This window comes from Aethalodelphis obliquidens, unplaced genomic scaffold (assembly GCF_003676395.1).
Source record: "Aethalodelphis obliquidens isolate GAN/ISIS:26980383/991018 unplaced genomic scaffold, ASM367639v1 scaffold17, whole genome shotgun sequence".
Taxonomy (NCBI): domain Eukaryota; kingdom Metazoa; phylum Chordata; class Mammalia; order Artiodactyla; family Delphinidae; genus Aethalodelphis; species Aethalodelphis obliquidens.
The window spans coordinates 28,966,167-28,981,781 of NW_020837961.1; the positions used below are offsets into that span (position 1 = coordinate 28,966,167).

Genomic DNA, 15,615 nt, shown 5'->3' on the forward strand with positions numbered 1-15,615 from the left:
AAAAGAAGGAAAAAAACTCTTTAATCTGAAAACATTTACAAAAAATGACAGTAAGAATAGTCAGTGGCAATACACAATGGTTTAAAATAGCTCAGTAAATAAATTACATTCATTTCAATGACCACTAAAAATGATTTATCCCTTCCAACTGAAATTTTTAAATTTTAAATATGTTCTCATCATGCTGACAACAAATTAAAACACAATAGCTTTTGAATTAAAATTTTATGAAAAAATTTTAAGTACTATAGGTCTACTGTATGCATACAAACACCACTTTTATTTATTTATTTACTTATTTTTACAAGCTCAGATTCTGGAATTGTTCAACCTCAACTGAAAAAGCTCTTGTCATGGAAAATATGCAGCTTACTGATATTTAGAATGGTTTTCCTGTAATTAACTCCCCCTTGAGGATTTTAAGTTAGCAGCAGTAAAATTACCAACAGTACTCTAATACACACCACATGCGCTGGTGTTCAATTCTCAGTGGTCTAATAGCTTTCTGCTAAAGAACTTTTTTTTTCAAAATTAGAACAAAACTGTCCCAAGCATAAAATAAAAGATAATTATCATATTTATATGTGCTGGGAAAAGCGTATTTTTAAATTTTGTTTGTCTTATACTCAATCAACCATTAAAACAAGAATCAATTATTTTAATATTTTCTGTGAATATATCCTACACTTGTATAAAAGTTAATTGGATGAAGTCAAAATATACTTTTTGGCTCAATTTTAAAGCTTGATTCAGATCTTTTCTGGTTAATGAAATTATTACCAAACATGATAACTGCTTAAATTTTTCATATCACTATCAACAAATTGCCTTCACTAATCTCATATATTATTCGGATTTAATATTTAGCCTAACTTAATAACCAAACTGCAATTGTTATATAAAATTGGAGAAATCTGTAAAAAATGTTTTCTTTGAAACGTAACTTGTGATTCACTGAGGCTAAGAGCAATGAGAGGGCTCAGAGAAAAGCTGGTCCTCAAAATGTAAAGTTCAAGTTCTTTAGAGCTAGCTCTGGGCAGGAGTTGATTTATCTATGCAACACAGACTAGGTAAGTAAAATTAAAACAGAAAACTGTTCTACCTATGATATATAAATCCCTTTTTAGAAGTCCACTGTGCAAGTGAACTGGAATTATCAATAGCCCGTATTATAGTAAAAAAAAATTGATACATTAAGAATTAGCCACTTTGTTAATTAAAAAAAAAAGATAACTACTGGGATAACAAAGTGACCTCAACTGTACATAAAATGAGTGTACACTTAGTGTGATGTGCAGTACATACCATAACTGTTTATTCTGAACACGACACATAAAGAATACCTTATATACAACTATTGTCCTCAACTAATTTCCCTTTATAGTTTATGCAATTTCCAAGGTCAAGAAAATTTACTCTAGAAAAATTAGTGAAACTACAAAGGATAATTAGGAGAACAAGCCAAGTTCATCTCCTAATGATCATGGATTTCTCAAAAGTTTTAGATAAAGAACCTAGTGTATTTGATCCTAAGAAGGAAGCAGTAGTATCTGGCATTACTGAAGATATGAGAGAATGACATGATTTAGGATCTTTACATGGTCTGTCATTCCTAGAAAATCAAATGAGTTACTTGTATCATTCCATGTGATTGCAAGATACTTTTAAAACTATGTTAAATACTCCTCATATACTTCTATTTGCACGCACATTCTCTACAAAATAAAAATGTCTTAAATTCAATAGGATTCTAGTGCTAAACTGCTTTAGCGTTTGAATTAAAATCAATCTTTTCACCATTTAAAACATTTTTTACATGGCTTTAATTTGAATATAAAATTCCCATTATATTTAACAATGAATTTTAGAAGACAGCATAGCACAATGATAAGAAAATCTGACTAGTCATCAGTTAACTTGGGATTTAGCTCTATATCTACCAAGAATTATGTTGGACTTTTGTTTCCTCAGTTTCCTTATCTGTAAAGAATAAAGTTAGACTAGACTTTAGCCTTAGGTTCTTTTCAGATCTAAGATGCTCTGATAATAAATAACTGACAAACTGGTCTCTGTGCATTAGGAGAATGTTACAAATCATTACAACTGATTTCTAATAAATTTTAAAACTATAAAATAGGAGAAAATGCCCTCAAGAATCACATACGCACCTCTGCTTCCTGCTGCTAATTTCCATAAAGTATATTTAATCATAAGAGGAAGTATTAATTTTAATTTAAAAATATGACTCAGTTTCTACAAAGTTAAAGAATTCTCCCATTACAAAATGACTTTTATAAATAACCACTTAGGAGGGTCTCTCTTTGAAAAATTACCTGAAGCTCTTTTCCCCAAGCAAGTTAATGTGAACTTGGGAAGGGCAATTAAATTGTCAGAATTAAAAAATTTGTTTTTAACTAGAAGGTAGCCAGAAGTAGAGTCATGGGGCTGGTATTGATCGCCTGAACAGAGAACATCACTCTTCAGGTATTTACTCTGCCACCCTTACACCAGAGGCTTTCCTTCAAATCAAATCAATCTATAAAATAGATGGCTTGTACTACTAAAATACATAACTAATCTCCAACAGTATTTCTATTTAGATGTCCTCCTTTGATAATAAAAATATAGTTTGTGATGTTTTAAGGTTCTGCGTTTTCAAAATGTCCTGTCTCCTGTCCTGTTTGTAAATCAATTACAAATAAAAGTGAGAAGTCATAAAATAGTATGAAACTGACATACCATCCTCAGTAATATCTATTTTAATTATTCAAATTCAACATTGAAGCATAGTATTCATCCACGATAAATTCTATGATTTCACATGCTTTTTGATCACATTAACTGTTTTGTTTTGCATTCTTGATTCTTAATATATTTATTTTTATTAGCTTCCTTATTGTAGTTAAGTTAGGATAAAAAAAAAGTTTCACAATTAACACAAAATTAAAATTGAATGTCAACTACAAGATACTCTAATTAATAAAACATTAAAAAATTAAGCTCTTCACCTACCTAATGTATTAGCATAAATTACGCCGACATCAAATACCACACTACAATCTGTGTGCTGATTTCCAAAACTAATAGTTCTTTATTATTTAAAATTAAAAGTATATAAAATATGATTAGTTAGAGCTTTTACCTTTTTTCAAAAAATGTTATATTAAATATAACATATCCCCTTAATTGGAAGCATCTACTACACATTTAGTTAGTTTTTAAAAATATATTTCAGATTTAAATTTATATTCTTAATCTTTCAGAGTACTTTAAATATTAATCATTATGAAACTAGCATAAAATATTACCAAATAGAATGGAATTACATAAAATGCTAAACTTTACTTCTCTCTCTTAATTTAAAAGTGTGTAATAAAACACAGATATCATTAATATTACGTTAAACTTTCAATTACTATTTAGAGTAATTACAGTGAAATCTGCTCCTATACAGGATTTTAAGTATTCAATGACAGTAAGCATTGCTAATAAATATCTTTTTTAAAAATCAGACTCTTAGCATTAAAACAGTTGACATGATAATGTTATTTTAAAAGGTAAAGTTCAACAACAAAATTAAAATTTATTCATTATGAAAAATCCTATAATTTCCCAAAGTTAAATGTACTATTTTTGATTGAAATGATTTTAATAAGCTCTGTATTAAATCTATACAACAAATTTTAAATTCAGTTACTGCTATTTCTTTCAGGATAAAGGACTAACAATTTGCCTATATGCAGTTTTAGAAACCAGCTCCCCCTCTCCAGCTATAAAAGGAAAATTTTTCATAAAAATATTTGTATTGTCATTCATAGACTTCAGAACTCACAACTCAATGTTAAATGACAGTTAATAAGACAGAAAGATACTTATTAAATTTTAAGTGCATATGGTAACATCTTTTTGACTGAAAAGAATAAAACTATGAAAAGGCTAAGTTTTTTCAATGTAAGGGTCATTAACCAAAGCCAAAAAAACAAAAACAAAATGAAAGAAAAATAAAAATAGATATATAACTCTGAAATGTATAGCACCACGTAAAAAGTACTTGAACCTTAAAAGCAAAAGTGGCCCAATTAATTCTACATCTTATTTCTCCTTCTCCACCTCCTGTAGTTGAAGATGCAGGGCCCTGCAACTATTATTGCTTTTAGATCACTTTGTTATTGACTATTCTCTGTATGATCATTTATTTTAAAGGACTGATGTCACATTTGGTGTTATATCTGATGACATATTGTGGACATTTTCTTCCAGAAATGGCTCTTTAAGGCTGAGTGCAAGAGGTTAAGCTGCCTGACTGAGGCCAAACCTAAGATCACAGACTTGTAATCTAAATTCTTAATATCCTTCCTGAAACATCTACTTTGTATACTACATACTATCATTTAACCATAAGCTGCTGCATGTTAAACTAATACCCTGAAAAAGGGAAATTAAAACTATTTCTCATCTTACTAAAACTAACCAATATTTATTTTATAAAATCAAAAACAATTTAATATGGAGAGGTACATTTTCCCCCATAATCAATAAATCTTAATTGGCTTTCAAAAATTATAAAACATTATGTGAAACCCTATGATCAAAGAGAGTATATTACCAAATCCAAAGGACTTTTTCAGTTTTTCCAATTTGCTCATCAGGCTTCTACCTAAACTGAATCATAGTGCTATGCATTATATCAAAAAAGGGAAAATGTTTTGTTAAGCTCTGATAACAAAATGATGCAGAACAGGAACATATGAAAATAATGTCTATTCTCTTTTTCCAGGAGGCGTCTATCACAACCATCTACAAATCAAGGCTCAGAAAGTATCTAAGCACTTGGACATTTATTACCAGCTCTCCCGCTTCATCATCTCATGCTAAAATACCATGGTTGAGGGAAAACCATATACACACAACAGAACCTAGAAACGTATTTGGTTTGTAAATGCTGTCTTTCTGATATTCATGGATTTAAGACAGGCATCCTGGATTAATTTACTCAAAGCTGAATGTGTCACTTAAAAGGAGAAATATTTTATCTTCCTACTCTGAAACAAAGGGTCTATGTTAAGTAAGTTTTGCATGTGTAACATAATAAATAAATACATTTGACACCATAATTTAATAGGACCCCACACTAACTATAAAAAATTGAACTTCTGTTTCTGGGGTGAATAACTGTGAAATGTGGCACTGGACCATTTTACAGTACCTTGTAGTAATGAAGTTACGCTCTTCATTACCAAGTACTGTACCTGCTGCTATTGGCAAGGAGTGGTTTATACACTGACCATGTTCCACGGCTGTTTTTAGTGTCGCTTCAGGATGTGTCGATCCTAGAGGGTTACGCACAAATCGTCGCCGGCGCCGCAAGTCATCTTCCCAGTAGTCGAGGCGCCAGAACTCACGAGGACGACTACAATGAAACAGAGAAGCCACATATGTTAGCAATTATCAAACAGCGTGGTAGCACTGAATTTCTGGATAAAGCTCTCCTTGTTTGCTCTGCCTTTTTTTTCCTCCCATTCCTCTTAATTCTCCCTCCACCTCACACTCCCCTTTCTGCAATCTTTAACTTAGGTATGTCCTTGAAAATAACAATATCACCTTCCAGTCTAAGGAACTCCTTTTCCTTTTTCTTGGAAGGTGAAATGAGCACTAAATACATCATTTTGAAATGAATTGCTGACAGTGTGATCAGTTTCCCCACACTCTAGTGGCATGTGCTCTGATTTCAGCCTCATTTCAGCCTCAGCAGGGCACCTTTCTCTGTGGCTGCATTTATAAACCAGAATAGGGAAAAGGCTATTATAAATATGGTATAGCATTACCTATATTAATCAAAGTCTGTCCCCCTTCATTTTTCTTCCTAATTTGTGCCTTTTTGCACAAGGTCAGTAAATCATACCGTGAATTCTTGGTCCAGAAAGTGTTAACTTTAATGAATATCTCAGTTACATGGTTATGCATGTGATAATAAAATATTACTCTGTTTAGATGTGCAGGAATTTAATTAAAATAATCTCTTAAAATATTCATTTCATTTAGCCCCTGAGGCTTAGAACAACACAAGAAAATGCATTTCTTTTCCATTTACTGTTTTTAAATAAACCATTCCTATAGAGTGAAACAGCAATCTATATTCACGCAAATCAGATTGGATTTCTGTTTTATGTAGTCTGTTTTTATATTTAATTAAAAACTACATGCTATATGATGTGCAATAATTGCTATATCAAAAGCATACTTTTAGAAATGTATTTTTTAAAGGGTTCACACAATTCAAGTTCTACTATATTTTCCCCAATTATGTAGATCTTTTACATGGCAATATATAAATGTCAACTTTCTCTCCTATTAACTAATCGTGATCTAGCATGTTGTAAAATATTTTCCTTAAAAAAATCTCCACAGAATGTATTTATTCACTAAAGGTACACAATATGAAAACCTCTAAGTTTCAATAATAAAATTTAAAAATTCAAAATCAAAACTTCTGCAAAAAATGACTAATGCAAAATAAAATCTCACTTGTATTTCATGAGTTAATAAAATGTTACCTGTCAGCTTTGACAAATTAGTAGCCTTGACCAATTGATACTCCCAAAATACCTATATAAAAGTTACCCATATTTTGATGTTTTAAAGATGCTACCTTTAAAAATTCAAAATAGATTTGTAAAGAAGTACTTCAGTGATTAAAAATGATCTCAGATTAATAAAAGCATAGATAACAAATAGTGCATTATTTAAAGAAGATATTTTTTAAAAAACAATAGGAATCTTATGCTCTTTTCTGAGAATGCTGGGAGACAAGGGAACAGCAAAGATCTCCTTTGTTGATTTTGATCATGCATAAAGAGGAAGAAATATAAAGTAATCTAAATGGCATACAAAAAAGTATAAGAATTGCAGTTCTCGAAAAGAAAAATTAAAAAGCTCTTTTATTCTTCTTTGTTATTTTGCTGTCCACATTTTAAATGAAAACTAGTATTATGATTTCATTTAAATTAAATAAGAAATACATACAGAAGATACATATAAGCAAAAGAAAACAGTTGTTTGAACTCAATTAATAATATAAAATTCTCCTTAGGTGAGTGGGGAAAAGGCGGTACACAGATGGCTATGTGTATGGCTTTGATAGTCATGAAGCTTGGATAGGCACTTCATCATTCTGCCTACCTACATTTATCTGTTAAAATTATTATCAAATATCAGCCAGGATGCAGTCGTGAATCACAGGCTGCTCCTCGTCTTCAGGGGAATGATACAATGAAGGTCTATTCATCAGTGCGGCAATCGGCACAAGTAATTAGTTCCCTAGACTGAGATCTCCTACAAAGCCTATTTCAGTCAGCACCACAAACATATGACGGTGTAAAGCTAATGAAAGCTGCTAAAATTTGTTAACCTTTTCTGCCATCAATCCTTCTAATATTCTATGCTTCAGTATTATGCAAACGTGGTAAATTATTAATTTTTCATTCATCCATCCTTCTGAATTCTGAGTCAAATTAAGTGATGTCATTCTTCTTGATAACAACTAAAATTATAAGAGATGTTAAGCTGCCATTATAAAATTATTACTAAATTAGGTAACAATAGATTCTAGTCTAATGCTCGAGAGTGAAGTCAAATCTGATGGTTATTAAAGAATGTATATAATAATTTTTGTCATACAGTAGAAAAACCAGAGGAATTATAAAATCAGTCACAAATGTGCCAGAAACTCAAAGGCAATATCTATGAGGATAATAATCAAAATTAGGAGGAAACAGAACTATAATATTTATTTTTGTGCTCTTTGACACTAATAAATAACGGCCACAATGGTGACATTTGGCTGAAACAAAAGTACTGATACATTAGAAACTGAGAAATTATTCACAAAGTAGAAAAAATTTTGAGGTAAGTTTTACTTACCTTAATTATGTACTTCTGTCTTCAAATTTAAATGTTCTAACCAAAATATTAAAAAGATACCACCCAAATAAAATAATCTATACATCATCATGATAATCTTTACACCCCCCCTGAAACTACATCTCAGACTATCTTCTCACCATGATAATCTTTACACCCCCACTGAAACTACATCTCAGACTATCTTCTCATGACAAGTAGTCTACCTCCTGTTACAACAACTTAAAATAGTCTCAAGACAAAGCAAAATCACTCATTTCAGATCATAGATCTAGAACGGATTACAAAAATCAACTAGAGAAAACAACAATTTCAATACACTTTTAAAAGTCTCTCCAGGTGATGTAGAATACAAACCTTCAAGGAATTTTCTCAAAATGGAAGAGTTATTAACCTCATTTGAAAAAAATAGCATTTATCATCCAATTTCTTATGGTTAGAGTAATATATGTTCTTTGGAAAAAAAGGCATACTCATTTTTTTCAGATGAAGATAATTACTAGCATGTTTAAAGTCATTTACATAGAAAGAGACTAGGACCTAAAAATTCACTCTTTTCTCCCAACTCTGCTCCTTCCAACAACATACAGTCTCAGTATAAAGCTCTATCACCAAGAAAATGAGTCACAATTTGTGAACAGTATTGGAAAGGAGAATGTGTAGGTTTCAATCATCAACTTACTGTAAGTTTTGATTATTCACATAAAGATTTCACTCTTATTTAGGAAATACTGCCACCCCCTCTCCAAAAGCCCCTTCTAGGGGATACGAAATTGGAAAATTTTTGAAATCAATCCAACACTCTTCTCTTAAGTTTATGAATTAACTAAATAAGTTATTATATATTTTTGGAGTTATCACCATGGTATGGCTAGAAAAATTTAAAAGACTCCATGTATTCAGAAACAGACTCTTGACTGAACACATGCATGGATAAGATGAGAAATCACTTATTCTGAGACCTTAGAAATATATATCTAGACCACTATATACCTATACCTCTATATATCTGTATCTATCAAAAAAATTACATTAGTACTACATGATGCCACATTCACAAACTTCATCTATATCCATTTCTACTAATAATTAAAACTAAGATCCCCCACACTTTTCAAATTCAGGATGTAAGCCTAGGCTCTGTTAGATCTGGAAATAAAGCCTTCTCTATAAAAGGTCTAGTAGTTAGGTCCCCTTTTAGTATACAAGTTCCAAGTACTAAAACCTTTGACTAACAAGAATATATTTGTCTTTGAAAAGCTGAGGATGTCACTGAAATTAAATGCTCTAACTTTTCTTTCTAATTATTTCTCTCCCTTTCTTTGGCCTAATTTCAAAGTCTAAGATTAAAATGACAATATAGGTCTAATTGTCTATTTCAAAGTCTAAGCATAAATCATCTAATTATCCACTTTTTAAAAAACCTTCACATTTATGTGTTTGTACACATAAAACTTTAACATGTTGCTATAATCTACATAAAATAATATAAAACAATGCCATTTTTATTTACAGAATATGTCTTTCTGTTCTACAAGAACAAAATCAGATAGATTGTTGAAATAAATCTTAGAAGGAAACACAACTCAAGCATCAACAGATAGGCTATTTGTTCTCCTCCTGGGCCCACTCTGGTCAGTGATTTGATCTAGTAAAACAAATGAATAAGAAAGAGCCAAAAGACAATCAGTTGGAAAAGGAAGAAATATTAAAACAGAGAATCAGTAAGTAAGGGATGATCCACATTTTCCCCTAACAGTTGAATGGTTCAAATATTATATTATTTTCCACATGTAAATTATAAGACTTCTTAAAGTTCAGGTTTGCTCAGAGAAAGTATGGCAATCTAATCAGCCTATTAACAGTGCTGAATGGATGGATATTGAACTAGACTCCTAAAATACTTTCTAATCATGATTGACTCTACCTTGAGTCAGCAGCTAGGGATACAAGGATTATTAAGATATTGTCTCTGACCTCGGGAGAAGACAGATGTGAAAATAAATAATAAGAATTCAAAAAAATGTGTAACACAGTGGAGCTCTATTATATAGCATTAAACTGCACAACTAGAAGGAGCACTATCCACATCAAAATTTGTGTAAATGGCACTCCTGGAGTTGTGCAATGCTCATTTTGCACTGCTGCATAAGCACCCTATGAGAATGATACGGTGCTCTGAGAACACCTTATCTTCTCCCCTCTCCTTTCTTTGCTCAGGCTCCTTTTTTCTCTCCTCGAGCTAAATCTAATCTTCAGAATAGGGAACAGAACAAGGCTCTTCAGATGTTATCAGTAGCAGTCACACAGTTCGTATTTCCCTGATGTAGGAAAAGGTGTTCAGACCACAAATAGGTATGGTTGTCAAAAAACAGGCAAAATTTAATATGCAGAATGAAATAATTGAGAACAAAAGAGAAATATTGACATTTATTTCACTGAAGTTGTTAAATTCATATTACTTTATCAAGGTATATTATGTTTTACTATCACTCTATTAAAGTAGAACAATGTTAATTACTGAAATGAGTAGTTATACAAATATTCTAATTATTACATAATCTAAATGTATTGACACATTATTCAAATTAGTCAGATATATGCATGCTTGTCATCCCTCTGGATTTAGTGTTATTTTAATGTAACTTGGATCTACATCAATAAAAGAACTGCTAGTCACAATTCAAGTATATTAGAAAAATTTCCTATTTTCCAGTTTTCCTATTTTCTTGTGACAATACCTGATAAATCTTGATGACCTTAAGAGAAGTCAGTAATAAATTCTTATGGCCAGAAAAAAGTTCTAAACCCTAGAAAATTTTAGTATTCATATTTTGTTCTTAAATTTGTATACTACCTGTTTTTCTAACTCCTATATCTGGCTACCTTCTGTTTCTATAGTTTTATATTAAAAATTAATGCTAGACATTAGCTACAACTTAAATAAATGGTAACCTCTAAAAGAAGTACAGTAAATATTTTCAGTGCACTGTCAGCTAGAAGATAAAAGTGCTTAAGTTCTAGAAGGGTTTCACTTTCTGTATAAATCTTGGTGAAATAATGTGCAGGTACTATCGGATATCGTACAATATAAAAGAATGCTTTATCTCACAAACTGAAATCTATTGTGCCTTCATGCAGATAGACAGAAAGAATATTAACTAAAACCTCTGTTTACCAAGTACCAACTATAAATCAAATGCAGGTGATCTATGAACTGTGCTGTCTTAATGAAAAAAAAGAAAAAAAAAGGAAAAAGATCCTTCAGTTGTATGGAACCCAGCAGATGGGACATCTTCCAAAGCAGAATCCTTTCTTTATTGAGGCCTGACATAGAGAGTTTATATTACACTGAGTCAGTAAGAGCATCATATATATTATTTAATTATATAAAATTACATTTTATGTAGTTATGAACTTCTGCAGTGGTACTATTCGGTGTATTTCTCTATTTGCTTTTAGAGATAACTAGCGACCCATCTTCATTCAATTAGTTATTACTTTGGATATTTAAAAAAAATATAATTTTGCAACAAAGTCAATTATTCAAGAAATAATCCCAAGGTTTTCCTAGCTGTTGTTAGCCTGTTAACCATTTATTTATTTACTTAGCATTTTTACCAGGAGTAAGTTACGAGAAAATAAAAATCTAGTGTTAATTGTACTACCAGTTAAAACTCTAACAATAGAAAACTGAAAAAAAAATTAAAATAAATGATATTGTTGGATTCAGGAAGCCCTAAAACTCACCTCAGTAGCCACTCCATTTGCACAAAACTGTTCTACCTTCCCCAAAAATCTAATTTGAAAAATAATTCACCAAACATCAGTTGAATGCCAACTATGTACCAGATCTTGGTACATACAAATAAACTATGCTAGGTTCAGCCTAGAATTTGTTTTATATTATAATCAGGATAAGAAAATTATCAAACATCCATAATAATACAACTTTAAAGTAGACAGCATTTACTGCATTAGGCTACTGTGTGCTAGACATCATGCTCTTTTATACACATGATCACCACGCCTCACAACAACCCTGCCGTGATTTAATACTGATATTTTCATTTTAAAGATGAAGAAACTAAGTCTTATCCATCAGTAGTAAATAATAAGAGTCTATGGACTTCAAAGCCAGTGAGCTTTTCACATGCCACTTCCTCTAGAAACTCCTTTGGATACTCTTATAGCTATGATGAAAGTCCTAATTAACCCTGCCTGGGAGGATTGAAGATTTCATTAAGCTTTCAATGAGGATCTATTTTGTAAGTTCCATGAGGACAAGAGTTTGTGTCTCTGTAACTCACTGACCAAGAAGCACAGTAACTGAAACAAAGCAGGAACTTCATAAATAATCAATTAAAGAATGAATGAGATGACTTTTTAAAAGAAACTTAAATGATAAACAGGAGTCTGCTGGGCAAAATGGAAAAGGCATTACAAGCAGAAGAAATAGCAAAGGTATGGAAACCTAAAAAGGCACTTCTATGTAAGGGAGTTTGGGTAAGAAAGATCATTTCAAGGCAGCCTCAGAGTGGCAAAAGCTAAGGTAGGAAACACAGGTTTAGAATCAAGATTTCAAAAGTCACTGCATAGTTAACTAAAGTAGTTCCCTTTAGATCTTATAGTCAACAGAGGGACAACCAAACTTTCTTAATACAGGATTATTTATGATCAGCCTTGTATGTTACATGGCAGCAATATAAAATAAGGCAGTGGGGATGGAGTGTAGAGGCTAAGATTTCAGAGACATATTTGAAGTGGAATAGATAAGATTTGATGAGACATTCAACATGGGAGGTGAGGAAAAGAGGAGATAATGAGAATACAATTGAGGTTTGTGACAAAACAGGGCAATGAGGGGAAAAGATGCTATATAACGGAAATGATGCAGGTTAAGTAGACATGGTTGGGGAGAATAACAATGTCATGGTTACCTAATAATGTCTAGGTAGGTATGTCTAATAAATAAGCAATATAACTTGGGAACTCAGAAAAGCAGCCTGGGCTAGAGATATAAAATTGGGAGATTGATTAACCTTGTAAGTCAATGGATTCAGCTATTTGTTGAACAAAAATTTATTGAGTTTTTACTATTAGCTAGGTATTGTGCTAGATCCATAGAAAACTATATTGAAAGGACAGGAAAAAGTAAAATGAAATATGGGGAATTCCAATATTTAAAAAATTGCAAAAGAGGAAAGAAATAAATAGGGAAGGAAGTAATTGCTTCTCACAATCAATAAGACAGTAGAAGAACCAAAATAGAATGTTGCCAGAAAAGACAAAGAAGCAAAGACTCTTCAAAGCAGTGAGTGGCCAGCAATATTTAATTCTGCATAAAAATGTCCAGAAGGATGAAGAATGGAGAGAAGCTTTTGATTATTTTTGTGTTTTAAACAGTTTTATGATATATAATTTATATACCATAAAGTTCACCTGTTTAAGTGTACAGCTCAATGGTTTTTAACATATGTACAGAGTTGTGCAACCATCACCATAATCTAATTTTAAAATGTTTATTTCCCCCCAAAGAAATCCCATACCCACTCCCAGTCAGCCCACATTCCCCCTTCCTTGGGAATGGATATGTACAGGATTTCACAGTATACAGGTTAGAAGGTAGGTGAATGTGTTTGCTTTGGCCTGGAGCTTCTGAAGTTTGGACCAGTCTTAAAACCAGTCAAATTGTAAGTGACTGATTAAAGGCATTTTTATTAGTCTTGGAACTTTCTGGAGAGCCTAAAGACTATGAGAATGCATTCTTTCTTTAACATTTCCAATATCTCTATCTCCAATACCAAAGAACTGAGTCTAATTTATCTTTTAAGGGAAATTCTTTAAAATCAAATTTATAACTAATTCACAGTATAAAATATACAGCAGCTAAAGTTTCAAAGTAATTTATATTAAAAACCACTAGTCTTTAAAATTTCTCGGTATGATATAAAAATATTTTGGCTTCGTTTCTTTTAAAGTAAAGATAATCACCTTAGCTGTACCATGTACTAGATCTATGACCTACATAAATCATTTATCATCTTTGGGCCTCCATTGCTTTAATAAAAATAATTGTAATTTGTTCAGTTACAACAGGGCTGTTGTGAGGAATCAAATGAAATGAAGTCTATGGAATTGCTTTAACAACAGAAAAATGCTATGTAAATATAAGGCATTATTTTCAGTTAATAATGAAATTAAGTGTTTGGATACTTCTAGATGCCATTTACTTTGATAAAACAGTGCTTAAAGTGATATCACCAGTGACTTCAAACGTGATTCAAAAAAAAAAAAAAAAGATTAAAAGCCCTTTTACAGCCCCTGGCAATGACTAGCTTCTACAGATTTACCTATTCTGGATATTTTACATAAATGGAACCATACAGTATGTAGAGTTTTCTGACTGGCTTCTTTCACTTCACGTAATGTTTTTGAGGTCTGTCCATGTTGTAGCATGTAACAGTACTTCATTCCTTTTTATTGCTGAAAAATATTTCACTGTATTGATATACAAATGACCCTTGACAACACAGGTTGAGACTACGTGAGTCACTTGTATGCTGACTTTTTTCAATAAATACATCGCTAAACAATTTCGCGGTTGGTTGAATCCGTGGATGCGGACTCAGTGATGTGGAAGTGGACTATGGGACTTGAGCGTCTTTGGATTCTGGTATCCAGCACAGGTCCTGGAACCAAGCCCTATGAATAGCAAGGGATGACTGTACACGGCTTTTCAACTTGAGGGAGAGTGGTGTCAGAGCTCCTAACCCCCTCAAGCTCAAGGGTCGCATTTTGTTTATCCGTTCATCAGTTCATGGACGTTTGAAGTGCTTCCATTTAGGGGGATCTCTGGGTTTTATGATTACAAAATTTATGTACTCAGTTACTCATCTAATAGTCAATCCTCTCCCTTTTCCTTAGAATTGCAATTTTCCTAATTACTCTTTCCTAAGAATTACAATTTTGTAACATTGTAATATCTATCACTTCTTACATGGTTCAATGACTTATAGAAAGCTGACTCTAAGCCAATTACGATAATTCTGTCATTCTTCCAGTGATTGGTTCCAGAATCTAGCTTTAAGCCAAATATTGCTTAAATTTCCTGGCAATCATTTTTTCACCAATCTGAAATGCAAAACTTCTATTCAGTAGTTGGGATAGTAATTTTGCCTTTCTCCTGATTGACTGGAACAAGGAAATATTAGACTCAGCTGCTGGCAGCTATAATACAACCATAAAGAAGCCAGACTGGGGTAAAGTTTACACATCCAGGGACACAACACTGAAAGAACTATAGAAAAATGGAGCTGAGGACCTGCCCCAACACCTTTACATACCCACACTGCTTATTCTGAATGATAATACACTTCTTCACAGTTTAAGTGAGGAAATTCACTTCGGTTAGAGTCAGGTTTTCTTGCCTTTGAAACCATTTAACAGATATAAAGATTACTGGTGATGCCATTAGCCACTTGATTACCATTGTGAAAGAAAACTAGACAGTAATGAACTCATGCTTTGGTGGAGACAGTTAATACCTTGTTTTAAAAATTTGGGGCAATGAAAGGAACGTGGGAGATATGATGGTAATTTAAAGAGGGTAAAGAACAGACTTAAGCATATGTGCAGGTGGAAAAAACAAAGTCTAAAGGGTGAAGATAGCATGGGGGAGGAGGGGAGGAACAA

The 15,615-nt window shown here is 32.1% G+C and overlaps 1 protein-coding gene across 4 annotated transcripts in view; it reads right to left on the reverse strand.

The window, feature by feature from the left end:
- The window catches only part of LRBA (LPS responsive beige-like anchor protein), a 736,343-nt gene that overhangs the window by 309,391 nt on the left and 411,337 nt on the right, over positions 1 to 15,615 (reverse strand). For all 4 annotated transcript variants that reach the window (XM_027117137.1, XM_027117135.1, XM_027117138.1 and 1 more), the window contains one exon: positions 5,286 to 5,410. In XM_027117137.1, the coding sequence (XP_026972938.1) occupies positions 5,286 to 5,410 (125 nt within the window). The remainder of the gene's footprint in view (positions 1 to 5,285; positions 5,411 to 15,615) is intronic.